Consider the following 27,463-nt stretch of genomic DNA (forward strand, 5'->3'; position numbering starts at 1 on the left):
CAAGTTAATATTAATACATTCCTGACTTTTCCAGGAGGTTTTCAGGTTTCACATGAATGAAAATTTTACATCCCTACAACATAAAAGGCCAATGCCACTTCAACTGAACTGTCAAGAATTTTAAAGTCACCCAACATTACACAGTTGGGCAGCACGACCAGTCGCTGGGCAAGTTAAGGTCCACAGAATTGACCCCTGATCTACAGTAAACTCCTCTAATCGAGTCTGGTCACAAGCATGATTTACAGACGCCTTATGCCCTCAGCCCAGGGTTCTCAGTGGTTAAAACATGTGATGTATATAAAAGGTTAGAAAAATTCTGTGTCACAAGAGGATATATTTACTAGTATACTTAACTAGGTAGTTGCCATATGAAGAGAAAACAAGCATTTACAATGCAACGGTCTCGCCTTTGCAAAAGTTAGAGCTATTGGCATTGTAATTGACAACATTTTTATTTATGTGTTGATTTTGAAAATAGATAAATAAATGGCATTGTCATTCACAATGCCAATAGCTTAATCTCTCGTAAATGCGAGACCTATTGCATTTGCACCCACACAGAGCAACACAGAACCCCCCCCCCCCACACACACAGAACCCCCCACACAAAACACACACACAAACCCCCCTCACACACACACACAGACAAACCCCCCCCCACACAGACAAAACCCCACACACAAAACCCCCCACACAGATCTCCCTCCCCCCCACACACACACACACAAAACCCCACACAGACACAACGCCCCCCCACACAGACACAACGCCCCCCCACACACAGACAGAAACCCCCCCACACACAGACAGAAACCCCCACACACACAGACAGAACCCCCCCACACACACAGACAGAACCCCCCCCACACACACAGACAGACCCCCCCCACACACACAGACAGAACACCCCCCCACACACACACAGAACCCCCCCCCCACACACACACACAGAACCCCCCCCACACACACACGAACCCCCCCCCACACACACAGACCCCCCCCACACACACAGACAGACCCCCCCCACACACAGACAGACCCCCCACACACACAGACAGACCCCCCCACACACACAGACAGACCCCCCCACACACACAGACAGACCCCCCCCACACACACAGACAGACCCCCCACACACACAGACAGACCCCCCACACACACAGACAGACCCCCCCCACACACAGACAGACCCCCCCCCACACACAGACAGACCCCCCCCCCACACACAGACAGACCCCCCCCCACACACAGACAGACCCCCCCACACACACACAGACAGACCCCCCCCCCACACACACAGACAGACCCCCCCACACACACAGACAGACCCCCCCACACACACAGACAGACCCCCCACACACACAGACAGACCCCCCACACACACAGACAGACCCCCCACACACACAGACAGACCCCCCACACACACAGACAGACCCCCCACACACACAGACAGACCCCCCACACACACAGACAGACCCCCCACACACAGACAGACCCCCCCCACACACACACAGACCCCCCACACACACAGACCCCCCCCCACACACAGACAGACCCCCCCCCCCCCCACACACAGACAGACCCCCCCCACACACACACACACACACAGAACCCCCCCCCCCCCACACACACACACACACACACACACACACACACACACACACACAATGAAACTTGGACTATAACAACAAGACTTGAACCTGCTTCTCCAGCTATAAAGTTGGCAGCTTTGAGAGAGGGAAGGAGGGCTGAGGAGAAGTGACTGCTGGAGTGATAGCATGAGACTAGAGCGGAGGGACGAATGGCTGCTGTCAGCAGCAAAGAGTTAAAGAGAGAAGCCGGCTTCAAGAGGGAATGGATGCAACAAGCTCTGAAGACTGAAAGGGAGAGAGGGAATAAAGGCAGAGGAGAAAAGACTGCTCGACAAACACTAGACAGAAACTAGACAAACACCAGCAAACAAGCTGTGGCAAAACCAATAGGTCTGGACTTGATGGCAGTTTTTTTTTTTTAAACACTTTTTAACAGATTTACGGAAGATTTTTTGACCAAATCCCCTCTAAGTGGATAGAATATGAGGGAAATGTTTAGAGAAAACAAATGTCAAAGGCCAGACCGAACAAAAAAAAAAAACAGTAGACTGGTGATACAGCCAAATCTGCCTGAAAGGCCAGATCTCAAATCAACCATCATAACTAGGCTCTGTTCGAGAAATCACTATTGGCGGGCACCTGTAGTGTAATTCTTTTACAAGTCAGCATTCAGCACTTGGAAGGGGCGAGCATGCTTATGAAGATTAGTCCCCTCGGAAGCCACAAGTTATTTTCAAGTTTATTTTAATGTAGATCAGAATAGAGCCCTCAGTGGAATTTTTGAAAAACTGTACTTGTCCAAGGGACAAAGGGATACAATAATCTTCTAGCCCTGTAAAGAAATCCACTAGTCCCACACACTCTATAAAACCAAAAGCTATACAGACTAGCAAGGACTATTACTAGTCAACTATAAAACCCAAAGTATACATGACCATCTCTGCCTCTTTGCCTCTTTGCCCTTGCAAACTCTCTTATTATAAAGTATTACCGTCCACACTGTTTTCTTGTTATCAGCAGTAATCATTTGCCTTTCCACTAACTTGCCATACGGCCCATACCAACTCCACATCTTCATCATAGGGTTCATAACCTGCCTGTTCTCTTTTCTCACAACAAGGGTTTCACACACTTACTGTTAAATTACACCACTCCCTTACTACAAATATACCTTCACACTATATACATTGGAATGGATATCCCTCTCACTCCCATCCCATGACCTTTTCTCCACTCCCTCATCACAGGCTCTGTACCCCTTGCATATTTCACTACAAGTTCTCCTCCCCTCTCATAAGAAGTTTTATTCCATATCCAGTTTCACCATAGGCTTCATCCCTTCCAAAACCCTCTCTTGTCTACTGTTGCTACCTTGCCTCCACTTATCACAGGCTGCTCTGCCTTCTTTACCCCCCTCTGCAATCTCATCTAAGCGCTCTGAGCAACCCTTTTACCTTAACCAGCTCACTTTGCTTCCGGCCTTCCATCAGCCCTACCAACTGCCTCCACAGAAACAGAGAAAGAGTCAAAATTGAGAAGCCTGCACAATACAGCTCTGAGAGTGGATATTTCAATAGCATCATACCCGAATCAATGATGGTTATGTTATGAGACTCACAGATGGCACGGAGGTAGACTTCAAGGGGACCAGGCTTGATTGAGGTGGAGAGAACAAACACACAAGCTGTGAATTATTGAAGAAATCAACAGGCAATATTCAGTGAGCTATAAACTGGCACCAATCACCTGCATGTTTGTTCTCAATCTGTTATTATAAGGCTGCTACAAAGTTTTTGGGAGCATTATTAATAGATCATCCAGGCAGTGTCATATTTTAAACTCCAACTTTCAATTTCTACCAGCCAAACAATCCTGGCATATAATCCCTACCAGTAAAGACTGTTTATGACACTACACACTTGTATGATTAATAGTCAGTGTATAATGTGTGTGAGATGTAAAACGCTCTGGCACCTTACAGTGGGATAAGTAGTGCTATCAAAGTATTAAATTAAAAAAGTTAGGAATTGCTATTTATTTTGTCATTCCTATAAATACTCATACGTACTTATACAGCTGAAATTATACTCTGAACAGGAGGAGGGATGATGGCACTTTAAATGTTCTCTTAATTTTGGGCTCGAGCTGGAAGAGAATATTACTAAAACCCTGGCAGGGCAGCCTCTGTCATTCAGCCTTCTAAGGTCACTGATTATCATCTGATTAAGTAGTGGTAAAGTCTGTTTTTATAGTGCTTGAAAAGAACACGAGTGAAGAGTGAAGCACTATAATATCAACAACAAGTACTGGCTAGTATGGGAGAACTTGTGAACGACTGAGATATAGCACTGTAGAATGTGGTGCTAAAAGTTCAGTGAATGTGGTGGGAGGAAGAGACAGGCTGGGCACAAGCAGCTGAAGGATTCAAAGCAGATATGTGGGCACTAGAGAACAGCTTGAGGTGGGCATTTATGATAATGGTGTGGCATTAAACAAAGGAGGTATTTAGAGAAAAGGATCCAAATACCTGAGGAAAGTGGGGGAGAGCGAGCAGAGCGGGTCAGACTGCTAGCGTTTCGCCCGGGGAGCCTGATAATCCCCATGAATCTAGGCTCGGGCTCATGGTAAGTGACGTATGGTGAAACACAAATTGTAGCAGCTGATCAGATAGGTTACTTGAACGGGAACAGAAAACAGTGAAGTTAGAAAACTGGGGGAAGACAGGGAGAAGGAGGAATGGGCACCTTAGGGGACACAGAGGGTGCATCAACCACCAACAGCGAGCTCCCAGTGAAGAAAGGTCAGTACCACCTCCATTGGGAAACATATGCCTTTAAGACAATGTACTAAAAGAAGCATTGAGCATTTTGAAACACGCCCAATGTCCCACTCCGTTGCTTGCTGCCTGTCTCTTTGTTGGGATTTTGTTCCCACTAGTTGAGTTTTTTACGCCTTCGGTAAGTGCCTCCTGGAAGCTCCTGCATTTCAAATTTATCAACCTTGATACTGAGCCTACGCAAATGAGACTATCTATTCCCCGGGACAGAAACTGCTTTCCTGTGGAAAATGGCATCACAAATGGCAGCATGCATCTTTCTGCAAAGTAAATAGAGGAATGTCCCAGCAGTTCCTTGAATCGGGGACTTCAGAACTCTACAAGTGCATCAAATATTTCCTGCATTACTGGTTTTAAGGCTCTCTGGTGTTAGTTCACACACAGCTGACTTCAGGGGCTTTTAAGCAGTGAGAAATCTGTATATGTTTATCAAACAAGTACATCTTATATCCGTATCCCTTTATGTAATTGAGGGCGTCCAGTGGCACCACATCCTCCTTGTGCAGCGTCCTTGCCTTCAACTTCAGCTCGCAGGGCTCCTCCAACTTCTTACTCTTTTCGAGAATTTGCATACACAGCATTCCTGTACAGTCTCAAGGAATTATAACGTACGAAATTCACCTTCCCTGACCCCGCTCACGTAGGCATCTACCACTGCAGGGAAATCCACCCAGCACCACTAGTGGCATATCTTTATTGTTTAACTAAGAGCGCATGTGCAGCAACTTTTAGCACCCGGAAGCAAAACTAATATGGGAGCCGGTGTTCTTACACAGACCTCAGGGCCGGCTTTAGCATTGGTGGCGCCCTGTGCGACAATGTTTGTTGGCGCCCTCGAGTGACCATCTCCACCACAGATTCCTATTCCCTCACTACCACCAGTTAACAGTGCCCCTCAAATCTCCATAACCAGTCACTCAGATTTATTTCGTTTTATAGCGCCACTTGTACCAGTGTGAGGTGTCGGAGCACTGTACATCATACACACATTTAACAGAGACAATCACACGTGAAAATCTGTGTATAAGAAACACTTTACATAAGACAGAGGATTACAAGATGTTAGAGTCACAAGTCATCCATACTTTACTGATAGGCAGATTTAGTCCTTGGTCTGGAAAAGCACAAATTCAGAATTTAAATAACACATAATTGTTAGGGGTTTTCTTCAATAGTAATAATTCATTTCTACCCAAATGACCCTTTTTAGCTAGAACAGGTTAAGGAAGAGCCGGGCAAAAAAACCATGTAGGTCTAATATAAACCCTGCAGTTTGCATGCAGACCTTTGATGACAGTTAATACCTCATTGTTCTCTATTAGGATTCTAACTTATAAACTGCAAAATAACAAAAATATCTGACAATACCAGTAACCTATTTACCTATTAATATTACATGCACTTTGCAATCTGCATGGCACACGTTTTTAGCAACAGGCATAGTAACCCTCTGAGCTAACTTAGTAGTCAAACTTCCACTAGACAAAACTCCTCTCTCCAAGAAGAACATTAATCACCGGAGTAATCTTGACATTTTTATTGAGATCTGAAAATTGCTGGAGGGAAGGAAAGAGGCAGCAGGTGGTTTTTAAGCCATAATATATTTCCAAACAGGGCGCCCTTTCTAAGTCAACGCCCGGTACGGTGGCACTGATCGCACCGCCCTAGAGCCAGCCCTGACGGACCTTACAGATAGTGAGCATTAACGGTATTTTTTGGCTTTTTGGCATGCCAAAAGTTTATTTTTGCAAATGCACTTGCAGGGTTAAATACGCGTGCAGATGCGAAGGGGAGATCATCCCGATGGGGAGATTAAAACAACGGAGGGAAGATTAAAACAACAGCACAAACTTTCTCACAGCTGCAGCCAGGCTTTTAGTAGTTACCGTAATTACCTTAAAAAAAGGCGCATTCACTAAGATTGCATATTTCAATCGGATAATAACTGGTTTGTGATTATGTTAGAGGCACAGGGGTTAAAGAGAATGTCTACTTGTCCGGAGGACTAAGCAGACAATAAAACTTCTTGTCTGCAACAAGAATCCTCATGTCCAGGGCGTCGGGCGATACAAATTCCCCACCCCTGATACTGATATTAAAAGGGAGTTAAAAGTGAATGAATATGGTAGCTTAACAAGCGTTGGAGTTATGACTAATATAATGATAGGTGGGTGATTGGACTGATTGGTGGGCAGGTGGATGCAATGAGGGGTGTAGGGAAAGAGGAAGGTAGTCAGCAAAGAACGACCAAAAGAGATGGATGTGCGGATGAATGAATGACGGATGAATGGATGAATGATGCGTGGGTGGATGGTTGCAGGGATAAATGGTGGCAGTTGGTAAGAGGTAAACAGTGAGGAAAAGAAGTGAGTAGGCAAGGATAGACAGACAGATAGAAATAGAAACTCTTCTGCGGGGCGGGCGGGGGCCCTGAAGCAGCCTTTTGCTCTCGGACAACGTCGGGACAGGCTGCTAGTAAAAGATACAAACAGAAAGAAATCAATCCGGCAACAAAAAAAGCCCAGAAAGGCACGACGACAAAAGGGGCGGGACTTAAAAAGACACAGAAACGCCCCCGAATCGCGTCGTGACGGGGGAAAGAGTAATTGACAGCCATCTCTTCCAGTGGCTAGCCTCCATTTATAGAGCTAGCCAATGGAAGAGAGAGGCGGGACAAAGCCCCATACTGTAGATCAAAAGATTTCGCCTGCGCGACCACTGCTGCGCAGCGGTGCGGCCAGGCGAAACTTAAAAATTAAGTGCCTACTTTAAGTGCCCGTTAGGTTTCTGCCTCAAAATGAAATCTCTACCTTAACACGGCCTTCAGTTTCCGCTATCTGAAGAACAACCTCAAAATGGATCATTTTGGAAGTGAAGGCACAAATCTCAAAGGAGGAGCTGGCATGCTCGTCAAAGCGCAACGGCTAGGAGCTGCAAAGGGCTCCAGTCACAAAGCACAAGTGGGAAAATAAAAAAACAGATCATGAAGAGAAGCAGCCAGCACAGCAAAGACACCTGCAGGACAGCATGATCTGTTCAGAAGAAATATATTCTAAAAGGACACTATACAGAAAGCAACAGACTAGTTTGAAAATGCAAATGAGGACTACCTGGTGAGGAAATGCATAAATGTAAACGAATTCACTCATTGTCGAGAAGCCTCAGATTTCAAATAGCAATAGCTGGAAGGCAGAAGCCGACGGTCAACAAGTACAGAGCCTAGAATTAAAAGCATGCATCACACCAAAAAATCAGTTTAGGCCAGTCCTCAGAAAAGGATCCAAAAACACTTTAGTTAAGTGCACAGCTCAAATGAAGCAGGCATTCGCCTCACATCACAACAACCCCAAATGCAAGGACAATCCCATTGCTGCCCCATCCTGAATGAGTTTAATAGAAAGGTACTCTTCAACTCCATTTCAGTCATAACAAGACTCCAATAACGCAGCATTGTCTCATACATCAATTCTATTATCGATGTTTACGCGCAGCTACGAGTTTACTGTAATATTCTGGAGCATCTCTTCGATCATAGGACACCAAGGCTCTACCCTCCTTATGCCATTCTACAGACGCATTCTGCATTAACCAAGCACAATGAACGAGGCAATGGTTTATTTGTGGAGTCACAATTCTTCTGGGTTTCTTCAGGGGAGCAGGAACCTATGTAAAAACTACAAATCAACACTTGCGTCAAAGAGACACTACAACAGACTTCAAGAATCTGTAAATTAACAGCCACGTCACTAATCTGTGTTCCACAACATTTCTGTGATTTATGGTCAGCATACCAGACTGTAGGGGAATTTACTAATAAAATAAATACTACAGAGAAGAAGCAGGATTCTGAAAGCCACTACACCCAAAGAGCATGAGCAAGTGCCTGCATGATTAATATTCTGAAAGGCCACGAGTATCTGGAAACAAAGCCCAAGTGCTAAAAATAACAGAAGGGAAAAAAAGAAAGGGTACGGTCTCAACGTACGTTGGTATCCAGAGGCACAAACACAGACAGTTTGGAATCTGGGCCTAAATCTTTGGAGTAGAGCTCAAAGAAACAGACTAATTTAATATATGATAAAGGGGGGTGGAATTTACATAGCACAACGCCCAGGACACAATGTTTGTAGTCAAGAGCAACAGGTTTTCATATTTTGTCCTTGGGACAAGCAGGCCCACCCCCATGCAGCACAAGCCCATTGGCTGCCAGTTCACAGTACGGTAATATGGATCTGTGAAAGAGCATTGTCTACAGGTAAGGTAAGATTTGTTTCCACATGTCCATCCTATTCGAAATTGTATTCATGGTTCATTAAGGCAAAGCCTCTAAGAAGTGGGACGGGCTCTGCTTGCACTACTGACAGTGGTTCCAGTACAACAAGCATTGGCATAGCCAATAGGTCCCGTTTTTGGGACCTTCTAAGTATTTAGTTATGCAGCACAATATCCTTGGTGCAACAACTGTTGCATGGGTAAGCACTTATAAGGTCCCAAAGGCGAGACCTATTGGTTATGCAATGCTTGTTCTTTTTTCTTTTGTTCATGAAATATATTTATTTTCCTCTTTGTATACCATATGTATGCCACCATTCAGTGACTTCTTCAGAAACAACAGAGCACCCATAAAAATATATTTACAACATTAGTATATCCATGAAAATGTGAGGCTGCATATTTCAGACGTGGATACTGGAAGTGGAGTGGTATGTCTGCCTTGGTACTTCCTGTCTGTAGCACCAAACACAGCAAATGTACAGGGCAGGAAAAAATACAGCAATGTTCCCTAGGCACTGTATTTTATCTCCTACCACCGGTGACAATGATTTTTCATTTTCAAAGTCAATCCTCCGCTTTGAGGGTTTGGCAATGGAAAATGGAAAAAACAGTGCCGGGTCCATCTTGCTGCAACGGTATAGTGGACCAGCCGGTCATGTCAGCGAAAACAGTTTTGAAGATAAAAGTTTGCCTGGTCTACTACCATTACTAGAGTTTGTGACTGGCTGGAGCTGAGACAATGGAGATGTTACCGCCACCTCCACAGCCGCTTGAGCAACCGCTTGAAAACTGTAAACAGTGAGAAGAGTAAAAGGAAGGTGCCAGCAATCATGATTAACTTAACTATCAATAAACGATCTTACAAAGAGGTTTAATATGTAAAATAGCACATACGGTTAAATTAACTCGACACCATAAAAAAGCGTAAGTCCCTGATAGTCCTCTTCTGTTCTGTGATAAACTTTAAAGTATTAGATTGGTTCATAAGCTCCCCTTTCAGAACCGTTTCTAAACAGTGCGGATATTAAGTCCATTTATTTGACAAACATGCTTCAAAACACAGATCTAAGCCATTTTGAAAAAGTTTCTTTGTGGTCGGTACATCGTAGTACAGAGATTCATGCATCATATATGCAACAAGCAAAGATTGGTAAACAAGAGTTATAAACTATGAAACTTTTTGAGCGCACTTCTCATGCATGATGTCCTTCCATGACAATATTTCGCCTTGAAAAGAGGACCCCGTAAAGAACAGAGGACCTACTAGTTGTTCTAACATGAACGTAGTTGGCCAGAACGTCGGCGCAGTCAATTCATCTCCATCCCCACAGCTCTTAGTTTACTCCATATTTCTCTTCCAGCCCTTCTTTGGCAGTGCTATCTGACCAGATGTGGTCATCAGCAGGGGACAAAGAGTGGCTATATAAACCTGTGTCCCCCTGGGGTGATCCTCTTTGTGTCGGGATTTCCCATGGACAGTGGCACACCAAGCCACTGGAAGCTGCCCATCATGACCCTCTAATTGTTATAGATCAAATCCGGTCTAAGCTGAAATAGTGCCATATATTATAACTAGAACCAACAGCCAAAAATCTCACATCTACTATGAGAGTTCCAGGTGGGTATTGGGACTTGTTGGAAAGAAAGGGCTGACTTGGTTCTGGTTCAGGTCTTTTAACCCTACGTCAGTTTACCTAAGGTTCTGCGTAGTTTCTGGTGAGTGCAAGGCTGGCTTGAGGCAGGGTTGAGCTGATGGTGGTCCAGGATTTCTACTCCCTCGGCCAGGTTGCCCATGGGTTTATGATTAAATTGGGTGTGACCAGTGTGCGTTAGTGCTCCCGAGCAGGGAGAGTGCCTTAAGCGGTTTCCTGGTAGTTTGTTTTCTTTATACATGCAGTTCATCTTTATCAAGATGTCATATTCAGAACTTTTGGTGATGCACACACTTGTAGGTTTTCTAAATGTACATGGGGACATGTGTGAATTTTCAGGACAATAATAAGGGTCAAGGTTTTAATCTTGCTCTAAATATTTGAAAAAGTTTAAAAATGCCTCGCGTGATACTAAAAATAAAAAGCTAGGTTCTACTTAGAATACTGATATATTCGTTCCTGACTCTTGCCTGGCTTGAAACGTTATAATTAGTTTTGGGTAGATCAAGGGCAATGCACGAGTAGGTCTACTGTAGATAGTAAGAGTGATTTCGGTCTACTTTTTCCCTGAGAGTACTGGAACACTAAAGATATGGGTAGGGCTGGTGTTACAAGGGTGCGAGCCTTTCCACTCTGGTGGGCCAGACCACAAATAGTAATAAAAAATAAAAAAACGTTGTATTAGAACTCTGAGCTTTCCCTATTACCACATTCCGGTTTTATAAAGTGTGTAATCCGTAGATGGAGAAATAGCTCTCACCTCTTAGATTTGTTCGTTAGCCAAACAAGGTATGGAATGTACCATGTCATGCTCAGGTAATATTTTGACAACTCTCTCCATCCTTTTACTGGGCCCATGCAAACTCTGAACAAGCGGCCTATGGTATCATGCCAAAATAGCTTCACAGATTCTCAAATCAGAAAGACATGTCCACGCTTTTGTTCCATTTACAAAACCTATTAGGTGTTTGATAACAACTGCTCCTGCCATGCAATCTGACAGCAGTCTACCTGACTGCGTAAACTGCTTCGCAGCACAGAAGTTCTGCCACCTCAATTCTATCTTGTGGCTGCCTCCAACATGGGGTTTTGAAGGTGCTCCACGCACCAGACTGTAAACCCTTTTAAGAGGGTCACAGTAGCCGCTACCACTCAGGAGGGACAAGATAACAATACAGCATATCCTCTGCCAAAGTTAAAAAGTTAGTGTGTCAGCTTTCAGGAAATCAGATCACAAGGATAAAGTTAAATCAGAGTCTATGTATTCTCTGCACAAGGCGTCAAGCTAAAAAATAAAACGGAGCAAAGGACAAGTTGTTACTTTGAGAAGTACTTTCCGAGGCAGCAGTTTTGAGTTTGTAACTTGGCAGCAAGACTGAATCTTTTCATTCTATGTTCTTTGAAGAACTAGAAGTCTGAGAAAGAAACATACCATGCCTTTGTGAATTAGCCAGAGAGAAAGGTTGTGAAGGTGCTGTAAAAACTTTTTCCGCTACCTCTCCCAAAACAACTGCATAAGTATTTATGAAAGCAAGCAGCACACAGGGCGCCTCTCTTTAGAATATCAAAATCACTTTCAATGCATTCGAGACGAACAGGCTCAAGTGCTTCAAATGGGCGAGTACTGCAATGCCAGAAAAAGAAGTACCGTCAGGTGAGAGTGCCAGCAGTTTTACACATGGCCGCAGCCATTTTAATGGGCCAGTACTGGCTGTCCAGAAGGAGACATGCGCTTTGTGCAAGCATACTTTTGCATTTCTTTTTGTGCCCCATTTGAAACACTGAGTTTGGATTTTTTTTGCTGGGCGGGCTTGAAAGTAGCTGCACAGGCACAAAATAAATGTACACAAGCAAAAAGACGAGCGGCCGCGAGACGCGCTCTGTGGTGGGGGGGGCGTTGAAGCGCAAATCAAGCAAGACGGAGAGAGGCACGCATGCTAGTGCGCGTAACCGCACGCTCTATGCCTCTCAAAAAGCTGTGGTCTGCTTTTTGAAGCCCACTAACTAAAAGCCTCGCCAGAGCACCACAGGTGCTGTCTCAGGCAACACCTAAAAATGTGGAGACATGTTTTGCAAAATTTAGCATTACGAAGCTAAAATACTCAGAATGCTCTGATGAAATGCAAATACTTGTAGAAGTTGGGGAACACGATTGATGATTCTTTAATAAAATGTACATAAATATGCAACTGGAAAAAAATGTTTAAATAAATTACTGTGCAATTTTTACACATCACTTAGGTGAAGTGTCATTTAGTAAAGCGTTTGATATATGCAAATATTGCCCAAAAAAAAATTAGTAATGGAAAGTCTGTTTAAAGCCAGTTGTGGCAAGATTCTGGTGCTATGTGAGAATCTAGGTCATCAAAGGAAGGCGGTGAAAGAAGTAAAAAAAAGCAAGGATTATAGTTCTTTCAGAGTCTCATCATTTTAGAACTGACGCATTTTCAATATTATAGTCAAGGAAGCCATGGTTGCTGCTTTTTAGGTTTCGCCTCGCCGAAAGCTGCGCAGCAGACATTCGCACAGGGCGAAATCTTATGTCTAGAGATGTGTGCTCATGTCCCGCCCCTCTGTTCCATTGGCTAGTTCCATAAATGGAAGCTAGCCATTGGAACAGAGATCTGTCCGTCATGGACGAAGCAGATTCGTGGGCGTTCCCGCGATGATTTTTACTCATTCCGCCCCCTTCCGATTGTCATGAGGCAGTGGGCAATGTTTTTTTTTTTTTTAAAAAGCTTTTTTTTGCGCCATTTTGGAAGTGTCGTTTGCAGGGTAGGTTGCGCGATGTCCAGCTGTCAGTTCGCGCCCCCCCCTCCCGCTATCCGTGAGCCCGTTCACCCGCCCCCTCCCGCTGTCCGTGAGCCCGTTACCCCGCCCCCCCACCCGCTGTCCGTGTGCCCGCCCCCCCTCCCGCTGTCCGTGTTAGTAGTTGTTACGATTGTACATGTGCGGTCTGTTTCTGTTAATTATACTTTCATTACGAATTATGTCTATAAATTCATTTCGACACGCGGCTCCAGAGTGCTAAATTGAGGAGCGCTGCCAGAGACGTACCCTTCTCAGAAGGGCCTTCTACCCAGATCAGCTATAGGTTCTTTGTCACTTCATTCATCTCTTTCTGCCCATCCGCAGTTCATCCTGCCCCCCCCACCGCCTCCCGTGCCTCCCACCACAAATCCCCGTAGATCCGTCACTTTACTCCTGTCATATTTTCTCTCGTCCGCGGTGTCTTTATTCATCATTTATTCTCGTTCCTCTCTCAACCTTATCCCGTCTCTTTCTCCCGTTCAATGTCAGTTGCTCCGCTACCTAGCGATATTTCTAGCCTTGTTGCACCTTTCATTCCATCGTTCTATTAACCTCTCTCCCTTCCTCTCCTCAGTTTTTTTACAATGTCTCCTAGCTCTTTATTAACCTCTCTCCGCCCTTCCTTCCCTCCTTCTCTATCACTCCCCTTCCCGCTCTTTATTTTCCTTCTCTCTCCCCTCCTCCGCCGCCCCCTCCTCTCCCCGGAGTGCCTGTGGTTTTAAGGTGCTGATACTAATCGGATTAGTGCCGAGTTGTTGTCAGAGTAGCCCTTGGTGAGGCCTGAGATGACATGTGCCCTGGTCCTGTGCTGGCCTCAAGCTCTTCAAGATGCAGAGAGCTCAATGGGTTAATGCCCGCGCCGCAGAAACTTCTACATAGCATGCTAGACACAGGATCACTTCCCAGGTAGGCCTCTCTGCCTCTCATCCTTATGAGGTCGGCAAACTGCACCTGTTACATGGGGTGACCGGAACACCTGCTATTTACAGTGCTTAGAAGCGGCAGAAGAGCGGTTTGGAGCACTATTTAGAAAGTTCTTATTTTGCAGGGGGAATCCCTCAAGTAATTTAAAGTTTGACAAGAGCAACAGGTAACTATGAGGTCCAGTACCCACCTCTTCTGCAGACACTGGAGCCTGGAAACCCCGGGACGCTAATGCGGGTGTAACTCAAACTGCACAACCGGCCTGCCACAAAACATTTGGAACAACAGTCTCGTAAACTGTGCTTGCGGGTGCACGCCACGGAGCACTTCTGGCAACTTACTTATCAAGCGCCTGTTCAGCTGAATGCCTCTAGGCGCTAGCCAGGTCGTAGTTAGCGGGATACCCATTTCAATGACAACCATTTTTCCAGACAGCGACATTTGCAGGCTGCATGTGTACAGCCACTGTGACTCTTGACACATGGGTCGGCACTCTGCGCTCCTGCCCCACGTCAACCAGCATTTACAAGATGGCGACTGGTAAAATCTCCGGGCACACCTAAAGAGCGAGTAATGGGAAGGCTGGACTTAATTTTGACCATTGGTAACAGCTAGGCCCGGCCGACATTTCAACAACAGCATTGTCATTTCAGGAATTGGTATGAAATTCCCAAAATTACGCAAGATCACATAATTATTACGCTGCAGTTCGCAACACCATTATAGCGAGAGTGCGTAAAAACAATGAGAACAACCAGAGCGTCAGCAGCTATTTTGACAATTGTGTACTGCGCTGGAATCATTTTGGGCTAAAAATAAAGCGTTAAATGGCGGGTTCCTATTTTATGTAATTAAGTGTAACATTATATCATTTTCTTAAAAATCGGTGTAGTTACTCAAAAGCAACAACTTCGTCATGGCCCTGCCCCAAGCTATTGGCATTGTAAATGACAATGCCATTTATTTATTTTCAAAACCAACACAAATAAAAATGTCGTCATTTACAATGCCAATAGCTCAAACTTTTCAAAAGGCGAAACCATTGCATTGTAAATGCTTGTTTTTTTCTTTTCAGCCATGACATTTTTACATCTTCTTTAAACCTCGCTGTTTATCACCCAAAACCCCTAAACAAACACAGGAGTGTAGTGATTACCCAGGAGGTGGAGATAGCCCTGAGGGGGGAAACAAATCTGGAAGACTGGTCTGCACATCTGAGCCCAAATCGATTTCAAGTACTGTCTGAAATAATGGGGGATGTAGTTTGAACTATAAGGGTTGAGATTAGTCAGAATGATGCAGAGCGCAGTATGAATCCCCCAGGAAGGTATACTTTGGAAGCAGGAGGGGGACTGCAAGTGTTGGAAGAATTACAAAATGGGTTACCGTCTGAAGAGTATAGACTGGGAAAAGTTGGTTCAGGCGAAGAGGAAGCAGTTCTAGATAATCGAGAACCCTTTATAGGTTCACTGCTTAAAACCCTCTCTCTTAAGATGCGAGGAAGATTTAAAATGCATAAGGATAGCATGTGAGGTGCTGGAGAAAAAATGCACGATCTGAGTGGAAGAACACTGGTGTTAGAAGGTGGAGTTAGGGATCTAAAGGAGGAAATACAGATCAATAAAAAAGAGATTGAAGGGCGTAGAGCTAGGAGGAGAGCGTGCATGAGGAAAGATTAGAAAATTTTCAAAGAAGGAATAACTTTAAGGTTTTTAAACTTCCAGAGGGTAAGGAGGAAGACTATATTAAAAGTCTTGTGGTGCAGTTGTTGAAAAGGGAAACTTCAGTTGGAGTCGTCCGAGGATGAAATTGCCACAGATATCCACATAGAGACCCTTTTAGGTTAAATGCAAATAGCCCTAAGCCCAGGAGAATTCTTGTAAATTTCCTCACTTATTCCTTGAAAGAGAAGATTTTGGCTAAAGCTTTGAAGAAGAGGTAGATGGAGCAAGAATTGAAGTAAGATCAGATCTGATCTGTCAGTTACAGCTAACAGGCAGTGGGAGCTGGGAAAAAGAATTGAGCCACTGAGGAAGCCGGGGGTTTCGGTCCAGCTGAAGCTCCCGACTCTACTTAAAGTGATGCTGAATAATAAGATGCATTCCTTTAGGTTTGTGGAGGAGGTTGACAGCTTTATTGAACAGCTGGAGGTGGGGAATCTTTAAGAACTTACTTTTTTGTAAGCAAGAAGATGGGTCTCAGTTATATGATATAGTTTATAGGTAAGGATTTCCTGATCGGTTTAGGTTTATTTAGAATTTCAAATTTACATGAAGGTATAGGGATGTATAGGTGTGTAGGTAGGTGCGTCGTACAGGGTGAAGGGTAACTCACAGGACTTTGCCATGGGAAGTTGGCTAGGTTTTTCCAAGGGAGGGGAGGTGGCTTAGGGAAGGGGATTCGGGAGGGGGAGGGGGGGATGGGGGGAGAATAAAAAAATGCCTCATTTGTCTCGTCTTCATCAATGCGGGTGGGATTGAGGGGGATATAACGATATGATAGGGAATAGAAAGGAGCTAAAAAATCAGTTGTGGAATATAAACGGTCTTCGGGTTAAGAGTAGGGGAGATAAAATACAATATTTAAAAAGGGACTCTTCTGCGCAAATTATTATTTTACAGGAGACATACATGACAGGATGAGAGTAGGGTATTTTTTAAGGCGCAGAAATGGGTTGCACATGCAATTTACACAAGACAGACAGCAGTTATTAAAAGGGTTGCAGTTTTAATAAAGCAGGGCCTAAATATTTCGATATAAAAAAGGTAGTGCTTTGAGTCTTACAGGAAGGTGGCTAATAGTTAAGCTAAGAGTTTTGGTGCAGATTTTCAATCTGGTAGATTATTATGGTCCAAACCAGGATGGTACAGGTCCGTTAGATGAAATAGCAAATGAGCTTTTATATTTTTCTGGGCATATTATTATGGGAGGGGACTTCAATACAGTTTTGGACCACAGATTAGACAGATTGGCGAACAGTAGAGAGGCGGGAAACCCCAAGATGTCAGACAGGGCGAGAGGCCTGATGGCGCAGTTGTGTCTGCGATATATGGAGGTGCAAGGTAGGATCCCATATGGGCTTTACGTACTATAATAACAAATATAAACAGGTCAAGGATAGATTAATTTTTGGTGGACAGAAAAGTGAAAGCTTCTATTTTGGAGTTTGAGCATATTGTGGCTCACCTATCAGACCATTCAGCTATCCTTCGGATGAGTATAGGGGAGGGGATTAGCAATTCAATATGGAGGCTGGATCGTACGATTGTGTCTAAAGATGAGACAACGGAAATTTTTAAAGTGGAAACCCAGGAATTTTTTTAAAGGAACCAAGGTTCAGCTCAAATTGGAATAGTGTGGGATGCCTAAAAGGCCTACTTAATGGGAAGACTAAGTGCTTTGGCTGCAGCGAGAAGGCGAGTTTATCATCAAAAGGTGCTCGAGTTAGAACAGATTCAGAGGTTGGAAGTGGTTCTGATTACTGACGGAAGCCATGAAAAAGAGATTGATTCTTTTTTAGGTTTAACAACTCATCCATCAGGTGTTCTGAGAGATGGAGTCAAGGAGAAATGGGAGTCCAGCCAGTTAGCACATTTTGAATATGGGGAGGGTTTTTGCTGGTTTTTGGGTTGGAAGGCTAGGAGTGACCAGGTTAGAAGCTGGATTAAAGAAATCAGATTTGAAAATTCAGGGATGCTACTTAGTGATAGTAAAGAACTAGCGTCAGCATTCTGTAGAAATTTTGGGAGGGTATATAAGGAAGATCTGTTGGTTATGGAGGAAGTAGTAATTGTTTGGTTAGATCATATGTATAAAAAACAATAAAGTAAAGGGGGGCCTAAGGGAGTTTAAAGACCACACAGAGACACATTCCCTAAATTGAAATATGAAACACAAAAGTGTCAAAGGGTCTGAAATGGAAATCTGTGTGACACATTAAACTGATACTGTCTCTAACAACCCACTTGATAAAGAAGACATAGAAAAGTGTCCTGTGATCCCTATAAGACCTATCAGGAAACTCATCAGTCACCACTCGGAAACGCCCTTCATCATTTGGGATTCCTGTGAACCACCTGGTTGGACCACTACCGGTAAGTTTAGAAGGTCAGATCTCATAACCTCCTGAGAACCTGGTAGTGACAAGTGTGGTTTAAATGTCAGTGGTACCAGTTGGCAGTTAAAAGGGTAACTGGTTTGCAGTGCTTGTGAGAAAGAAAAATGAGTGCTAGTGAAAATAAAATTGGGTGAGGGAGCAAGAATGAGAGTTTATTCTTTCTTTTGCTCGCTCCACCAATATTAAAAGAGCAGCAAAGGTAGACTTAACAAATATCTACCTAGATGTAAGAAGTGGTCGAAATGTTTCAGCAATTTAAATGTACCAACAAGTCCATTGCTTTCATCAGGACCGAGATGTTAAATAGTGCTACTGCAAGGATATGGTGTGATAATAAATAGTAAACACTTTTCTATGTCTTCTTTATCAAGTGGGTTGTTACAGACAGTATCAGTTTAATTTGTCACACATAGATTTCTATTTCAGACCCTTTGACACTTTTGTGTTTCATAGATCATATGTAGCCATTACCAGAGGAGGTGATGGAGGTCTGAATAGGGAGATCTTGGTCGAGGAGTTGGAGGAAGTCATTAAAGGGGATAAAAATGGAAAAGCTCAAGGGCCAGATGGCTTGCCAGTAGAAGTGTACAGATCTTTGGCTAGTGCCATAATACACGTTACAGGGATAGGTAAGACGTTTAAGGAGATGTTGAGGAAGGAAAAAGAAGCCGAGAGTATGTTGATCCAAAATACTTCAAGAAAGTTAGGTAAAAAGTATTAGTGGCCATGGCAGAAACTTGGTATAGAATTAGAACGGCCTTAAAAATTCCATCCCTTCAGTCAGCTTGCTCCTATTCGGGACGCACCAGGGTCTCAGTCTTGGACTAGAGACTTATTGGCAAAACCCTTAAAGGAGGCGGGTATTTTATGGTGGAAGCAATTATTTCCAGACTGCCAACTAATTTCGTGGAATTGGTGCGAGCAGGTACTGGGCCCGAGGTTCGAGATTTAAATACCTCCAGATTCAGAGCTGCCATTTGGCTTCAGGGGAAATGTTAGGAGGACCAAATGAATTAGAGTAAAAGCTTGTGTCCAGTGTCATGGCTAAGAAAGAAATTGCATTATGGTAATGGTTAGTGTTGGAGCTGGAGGATGGTGTTTTCACATTACCATAAGATCTGTGGGGGGAGATGATTGCCAGAGACCAAGATGGAAGACTAATGGCAAGTATCAATGTCTATGCTTTATAAAACAGTTAAACCTGCATATCTGAGGAATCATTTTTTTTACATTGCATAGGGCATATTGGACTCCGCGGAGACTATCTAAATTTGGCTCAGGTGGAGCAATTCCTAAATGCGGCAGTCCAAATGAAGATAATCTGCATATATTCCTGCGTTGCCCGAATATAGTCTTTCTGGAAGGCTGTGAGTAATTGCCTGTCAAGTGTTTTAAATCTGCAGATCAAGGAAGAGCTGAGCTGGTCATTTTTGGTTAGCTTGATCTGCAAGGAACGTAACGAAAGATTTGGCAAAGTTGGTATTTTATGCTGTGTTGTTGGCCCGCAGAGAGCCATGTAAATTATGGGTCTCTCTAGTCTCCCCAACGGAAAGTAGTTGGACACAAACGATGAAATTTATTGCAAAGTTGGATTTTTTGGATCGGATGAAGTCTAAACACCTTTGTCTTGGTGTGGTTAAAGTTGGGTACTCGAAAAAATAAGTCAGTCCATTGATCAAGCTTTCGTCTCCCTCGGCAGGTGACAGCTTTTTTTCTGCGTATGCAGAATGACAATTGAGTGTTTTGGCTGTTGGTGGAGGAGGGACGCCCAGAAAGATTCAATGCCGCCCATTTCCTCTGGGGGTTCTTTCTCTGCACACTCATTTAAGCCGCTCTATCCAGCAAATCAGGTTTGAAACCTCTGGGTGGTATCATTAGAAGAAAGGTGGAAACAAGGCAAATGAGTAGGAAAAAAAACCTTTTCCACACTTTTTTACCTATGCCCTTGTCAGAAGTAAAGTTTTCAACCTTTCCAAGAGTGGGAAAGATCATATTAGAGTTGGCAAGTTTATAGGTGTGCACAGATTCAGGAGGGATTTCCAACACTGTGCTTCCTGCCTCAGTATGAAGAAAGGTGCTAGCAAAGGCGTTGCAAGAATCCAAACGCTGATGGATATTAATCCTGTTACAGCAAACAAATGGAAGGAATGCTGACAATGCAAACATTCTCCCCCAGTCAAAAGATCTGGGTTACATCCATCGTTCTTTTGCCCACTACGCCACCCCAGTCTGGACCCAGCCATATGCAAATCAGTCTTGACCCTGTGCCCCATGGGAAAAGTCCAGACCGAACTGCCAGGCCAGGTCCTCCCTGGACCAGAAACGAGCATCCTAGAACCAGTTTCAGGGTGTCACCCTTCATCAGCCAGGCTAGCTTGAATCAAGTGGCACAATCGTAGAGGTTATCAGAGCTCTGATATAATGAGAACAAAGCCATAATTTGTCACCTAAATATATGGCACCAAATTCAAACAAGTCGATTTTTTTTACATGACACAAAGATTTATGAAGTTTCCTGCTTCATGGACAGTGAGATGTTACATAAAATTTCACACACCTGTGGTTGGTGGGCTTCATATTAGGGGCTTAGATCCAAAACGATCAGCAATTGCAATATTATAATATATTACGATCAGCAATTCGGTTTTATGGGCAACTGAAAAGAAAATGGCAATGAAAGGGTAGGCGATGCTTATGGTTTAGAGGTCAGCATCATCAACTGGAGTTTCAAGCCTCGCACACAAAAAATATATAAGGATGATATGATCGTGCTCAAATTAGATAAAGAATCGATTTAGCTCCTTCTGCACCACTCGAGGCTTAACAATCAACACCTCGAAAACCAAATTGATGGCTTTTGCACCCTCAAAAAGATTTAAAAATAATTTTGTGCTCAACAACGCCCCCCTCGAGCTGGTCGAGTCTTTCGATTATCTTGGTGTCCGGATTAACAGCAGTATGATCTGGAAGGACCATCTTTCCAAAATGTTATTAAATCATCGGAGAGTATCCGGGGTGACGCTGAAGGAGCTCTGGGAATCAACCAGTAAACCGGTCTCCCCAGCTATGACCATCTATGAGGGACAGATTCTTCCTGCAGCACTTTATGGCTCCGAACTTTGGGGGTTTGAAGGGGTTTCAGATTTGATGATAGCGGAAAACAATTTTTTTAGGAAAGTGGTAACTCTTCCCGCTTCCACCCCAATGATCCCACTTAGATTAGATCTGGGCAGGAAAACAGTAAAGGACTTGGTGAGGCTACGCCCGTTGCTCTTCTGGTCCCGGCTAAGAAGAACTGAGGAGCTCGCCAAGTATGCAGAAGGGCTGGACGAACTACTATTACTGGACACATGTAAAAAAATAGGATGGTTAAATAAGCTGAAAGAATTGGCTTTCAGCATGGGTCTAAGAGAGGCATGGGAGTCGCAATCACCACCACCCAAAGATGTTATTAAAAAACTGTACTGGGACTGGGTACAGAGCAACGTTATGAGGACTACGAATGTGGGCTCACTTACTGACCAATTTTTGTCAATTAAGTGTGTGCGAAAACTGGAACCCTTTCTCGACTTAATAACCAAACCGTTGGATCGAGCGCTGTACCTAAAATTGCGATATGGGACGCTCCCGGTTCATGACTTTACGGTGAAATGGACAAGTACAGATGCCCGGTTGCGTGCATGCCCTGGCTGTGCGGCCCCAAAGGAATCGGTGGCTCACTTGTTCTTTGCCTGCCCAGCCTACAAAGGGGCGCGGAAATTCTGGTTGAAACCCGTCTGTAGGGAACTAGGGCTGAGGTGCCATAGCCAGGCACTACGTGTCCTCTCTACAGATTCTTCATCTGCCAGTATGATCTGTGGGGTGGCTAAATTTTTGGGAAGCGCATGGATGACACGTTCCCGCTTACTGAAATTACACTCCGGTGTTTCCAAAAGCTGAGGACGAATTTACTGTTAGCAATTAATTAATGAGTGAGGTGTCTATGATTTTACTGTATTTTATAATCTTTTACTGATAATCTTGAAATGTAATGTATATGTATTCTTTTATGGTGACAATTCACCGAATAAAGATATTCAAACTGATAAAGATGTAAATTGCCTGCCAAGTCAACATAACAGATGGATTGTGGAAGACAGCCATTTAATTCAGTATGTACCATAAGATCTGTCCTGCACACTAGTAAGGCACCCAGGGCATTTTATCATAACAACTGTTAAGTGTGGTATTTGCAAATACACCGACTTAATATTGTGATCTTCCTTCACTTATGCGACTGGGTAAACAATCAGGCACAAAAACACATCACAAAACACTTGTGAATTTTGCCATGCATTAATTTTGTACAAGTAATAGATTGCTTACAGCGCAAAAATTGCAACACATTCTAGACAAAATTCCCCTCATACCGAATGATGGAGATGCATGCCTCTTAGGCTACTTAATTTATCAGTGGCATTCGCCGCAGTCTACCACAACATTCTCTTTAAAGAGCAAAACAGGCCTAAAAGTATATTTTCCTCAGGTGGCAGATCATTCCTTTTTCACCCAACGTTTGAATACAGTTAAACTAGGAAACTTTAAATCAAGACATTAACAGGTACATTGTGCTTTGCCACAAGGATATAAATAGCAACACATTCTAGACAAATTCCCCTCATACCGAATGATGGAGATGCATGCCTCTTATGCTACTTAATTTATCAGTAGCATTCGCCTCAGTCTACCACAACATTCTCTTTAAAAACAAAACAGGCTTAAAGTATATTTTCCTCAGGTGGCAGATCATTCCTTTTTCACCCAACGTTTGAATACAGTTAAACTAGGAAACTTTAAATCAACACATGAACAGGTACATCGTGCTTTGCCACAAGGATATTCATTACTGCCAGTACTTTTCTATCTGTATATAGAACCTTTTGGGCCTCTTAATTGAACCTCAATTATCAAATACAAAGAAGATATGTACCTCTACTCAAAACACTCCTCACTGAGTCACATCGACACTCTTCAAAGAGGCATGTAAAGTGTATTGCCTTTGCAACATCCTGCAAACATATTGGAACAAAATATACAAGTGTATAAACAAAACATTCAATATCGACCCCCCGCCCCCCCCAGGGAATTGTGTACATACGTTTTCAAATATGAGGCTGTGTATAATGCTCCCAGAATTCTCTCTGATTTGATGCAAATATTTACAGAAGCCTGAAAGCAAGATGGATTATTATTTGCTTTCAAAATAAAATGTTCATATGAAAACGAAAGCAAAAACATTTTGCTAAACTACTGTAAAATTTCGGGGACTTTTTTCTTTGCAGCATCATTTAGTAACGTGTTGATGCAGGCTAGTATTTCTCAAAAATAAACAAGCATTAGCAAAGCCAGCAGGCTGAAATGGAAGGTCAGCGTTTTAGTTTTGTCACTGTGTGACTTGTTTTGGCATGGTTTTTGTAAAACCTTATTGGTGTGGGAGCTGCCAAGCCTCCCTATCTATAAACATTGGCAAAAGCAAAACAAATGTGGGTTTCAAAAAGCACACACTGCCACCATAGTTACAGGCAATTAACCCCTTCCATGCTGATGACAGAACGGTTCCGTCATCAGCTACGGGTGAGCTGTGCTGATGACGGAACCGTTCCGTCATGAGCCCGTTAGAACCTTAGAACCCTCAGCACAGCGCGAAAATTCGCGCCGCGCTGAAGGGGTTAACAAAACTACTTTGTTTGCAAATATGCTCCATATGAAAGAGCAGAATACTCTCACTCACAGTGAAGCTAGCCGATACAGAAAGAGAGAAGGAGGCAGAATTGTAATAGACAGAAAATGTCACTCTCAACGCTAGATCAAATTAGGGGCCCAATTATTAAATAAAGTATCAAAAGTGAACCCATACTATATGTCCTTGCATTAAGTGCAGCTATACAGCTTTCGTGAATTCCCAAGAACTTACAGAAGTAGAACAGGAAATAGTACTCCAAGAAAATATTTGCGAACTGCATTTTAGCATGAGCAAATATTTATGTGTAGATTTGCTTATGAGAAAAACAGAGTTTGCAATTGCACTTTCCATCCAACCACTTTTTCACACCAACTCTGTAAGAAGGTTTGCGTATGCCATTGTCAGGAGTACATTTTCAGTTCACGAACGTCTTGAAACCTAACTTCAAATACAGTGGTGTGGGTACGGAAGTACAGGCATCCAAGATTCGTGACTGGTCTGACTTAGGGTATGGGTATCATGTCGCTAACTGTGCCAGCTCTCAGAGAAGGATCTAACAACTGCTGGAAGTTTAGAACTGCCGGTGTGAGAAAAGTGGGAGTCGAGGTGCCTAAACTGCTCATATTTTACAGAATATGGGGCACATACTGAAATTATGTTATATGGGGGGGGGGGGGGTTGCAGGTTTTGGCAAGAGGCGTGGAAGTACTGTTTTAATGGACAGCATGAATTCTTGCACCACGAAGAAGCAAACCTGTCACTGAGTGGGACTGTATGTTATGGCGGTGTTTTAATCACTAGAAAGTAAATCATACCTCTTGAAGTCTAAAATCCAACGCATGCCTCCTCGTTTGGAATAGGCAAATACAACCTCGTGGGGAAGGCCTACTGTATGAAACATATAAACGTGTATATGGGGCGATAGAGGACAGTATTATTGAGGAGGCATGGAGTTCTGTGCGAGACGTTGCATGTTATAATTGTACAGTGTGCTCGTAGGACACTCACCTTCCATCTCCATGTCCTCCGGTTCGCTGAGCTGCTGTTCCCCGGGGTGCTGCGGCGGCTGAGGTTGGTGGTGGTTCATGTCTCCGGCCTCCCCTACCTGCGCTGCTCGCGGCGCCCCGGGCTGGCCGAGAGGACTAGACAGCGGCCTGGGCGGCGCGGCCTGAAGTAAAGCCTCGGGTTTGCCTGCTGGCTGGGCAGGTGGCGGGGGCAGTGCGGGTGTTGTGGCGGCCGGCGGCAGGGACACGCGCACGTATTTGCTCGCTATTCGCCCAATTTCGGCGCCGAGGGTGGGGGCCGGCGAGGTGCTCGGCCGCTTCCCCTGCGCGGCTACCTGGTGGGCGAGACTCGCCTGCAGGAGGTGAGGGACTGGCAGCGCGGGGCACCGCCAACCGTCAGTGGTCCAGGGCTCGCGGCCGCAGCGCGGGGGAGCCCTGGCGCATGTCTGACACCGTAGCCGACTCCGCCGCTCTCTGTCAGTCCCGCAATGCTTAGCTCAGGGTGAATTCACCTCCCGCCGGGCACTGATCTCCCTGCTCCCTCTAGCTGCAGACGCCAGGCTCTCAAAATGGCGGTTCAGTGAAATGTCACATCCGCATGGGCATCATCGCAGCGCCAAGGAGGCAGGAAGGGAGGAGCCAGCTGGGAGCGACGAGAAGGAGGAGGCCTAGGAGCTCCCGGGAGGAGCCACTCGAGAAGGCAGGACATGGGTGAGAGACAGGAGGTGAGAAAAAAAAGACCATTTGATGGGATGGGATGAGGAAGGAGTTTCTAGGGTTCCAACTAGAAAGAGAAAGAGAATGAGTGAGGGAGGAGGGCAAGTGAACAGAGAAGCCAGGTGGATAGTGGTAGCCTTCCATCCTCTCATGTCACAGAAGGTGTTACTACATACGCTTTGATATTTCTTTTTTATTTCAAATCGTTTTTATTGAAGAAAAATAAATGAAAAGACATTGAATTGACATTTACAGAAATTAAATCCAATGTGCTGTCAGACAAACAATACAATACCAAAATACATCTAAAATACAGTTTTCTGGTGCTGCCTGGAGTCAGAGCTACATGCAAGTAAGTGTAGCGTCGTGCTGCAAATCACGACAAACACACTATGTGATTTTTAAAGAGCATTTATTCATGCTGCTGCTCATGAGCCCGTCCCTTTCCGAACTGCCCCTTTCCTGTCCCCGCTCCTCCTCTTCCTGTAGCCCCCTAACTCCACCCACCAAAGACTAGACTGCATACATATTACATCTCCCCCCGTGTTAACAAAATGAAAACAAATAAAAAGTCTGACTTGATTATAGCTCTTCAACTAGCCGTGTAGGTCGGCGAATAGTTCGTCTGGGCCGCAGGAGCACACCTCCATTGTCAGATCCAGCTTCCGTCTGATTCTCAGGTATCTGTGCTGCAGAGACGGTTTCGGGCCTCTCTGTAGTCAGCTGCTCAGTCGCTTTGTTGAGGATATCTTTAACGGCCGGAATGCACCTTTGAAAATGTGAGACATTCCGTGTAATTCTCTTGTTCTCTGACTCGGCTGTTATCATCGTACCTTTTTGCTGTGTTACTATTAAAGGTTCAGCTCTAAATTTACAGTCTGTTTTCTTCTGTTGTTCCTGCTTGACCAACACCCAATCCCCTTCGTGAAGGGATGGAGATCTTGCGCTCCGTCGATCGTCGGCGTAAGACTTCATCTTGCTCTTGCGCTCACGGTCGGCAACCACTAACACCTCGTGTACGCTTTTGGATGACACCGGCATTAAGGCACCTTCCCACGTAGGTATCCGTGTTCTGATCGGTCGTCCCAACATGAGTGTGGCAGGACACTTCCCGGTAGTGGCATGGGGAGTTGTCCGATAGGCTCTCAGAACTTCATTTAGAGCCGCTTGGAAGTCTTTCTTGTCAAGAGTAGCCTGCTGGAATGTCTTTTTTAAGGTAGCCATGAACCTCTCCACCATTCCATTGGCCTGAGGCCATAGGGGAGTGATTTTGCGATGCCTGAAGTTGAGGTGTTTCGCAAATTCCCCAAAGTCATGTCCTTTGAATGGCGGTCCATTGTCGGTCTTGACTTCTTTCGGAACGCCCCAGGCAGCGAAGACTTCATCCAGAACGGCAATGGTGCTGGTGGCATTGGTGGATGACACAACCTGTGCTATGGGGAATCTGGAATACTCATCCATTATCACGAGGACACATTTCCCCCGACTGAAGGGGTCCATAGAAGTCCAGAGCGAGCTCTTGCCATACACCGCTGGGCAATTTTGACATTTGGAGAGGAGCTGGAGGATCTCCTTGACTCACGAGCTGGCACTGAGGACAATCTTTCAAAGTGAGTTCAACCATCTGATCGAGTAACGGGAACCATACTCTTTCTCTGAGCGCTCTTTTGGTAGCTACCACTACACGGTGACCCTCATGTGCAAGATTGATGACGCCCTGACGGAGTCGCATTGGGAATAACGATCCGTTGATCCCTCAGTAGGAGCCCCTCTGAGGTGGCGGATAGTTCCTCGCTCACGTGTCTGAAAG

General features: G+C 44.5%; 1 protein-coding gene across 2 annotated transcripts in view; it reads right to left on the reverse strand.

The window, feature by feature from the left end:
* Nucleotides 1–25,560, reverse strand: part of USP7 (ubiquitin specific peptidase 7) — a 1,528,604-nt gene extending 1,503,044 nt beyond the window's left edge. Inside the window, exon 1 of one of the 2 annotated variants that reach the window (XM_086941365.1) lies at nucleotides 24,941–25,560. In XM_086941365.1, the coding sequence (XP_086797491.1) occupies nucleotides 24,941–25,019 (79 nt within the window). In that variant the 5' untranslated portion in view covers nucleotides 25,020–25,560. The remainder of the gene's footprint in view (nucleotides 1–24,940) is intronic. The other variant, XM_086941366.1, reaches the window with a different exon arrangement.
* Nucleotides 25,561–27,463: the final 1,903 nt, after the last annotated feature.

Source organism: Lissotriton vulgaris, chromosome 10 (assembly GCF_964263255.1).
Source record: "Lissotriton vulgaris chromosome 10, aLisVul1.2, whole genome shotgun sequence".
Classification (NCBI taxonomy): domain Eukaryota; kingdom Metazoa; phylum Chordata; class Amphibia; order Caudata; family Salamandridae; genus Lissotriton; species Lissotriton vulgaris.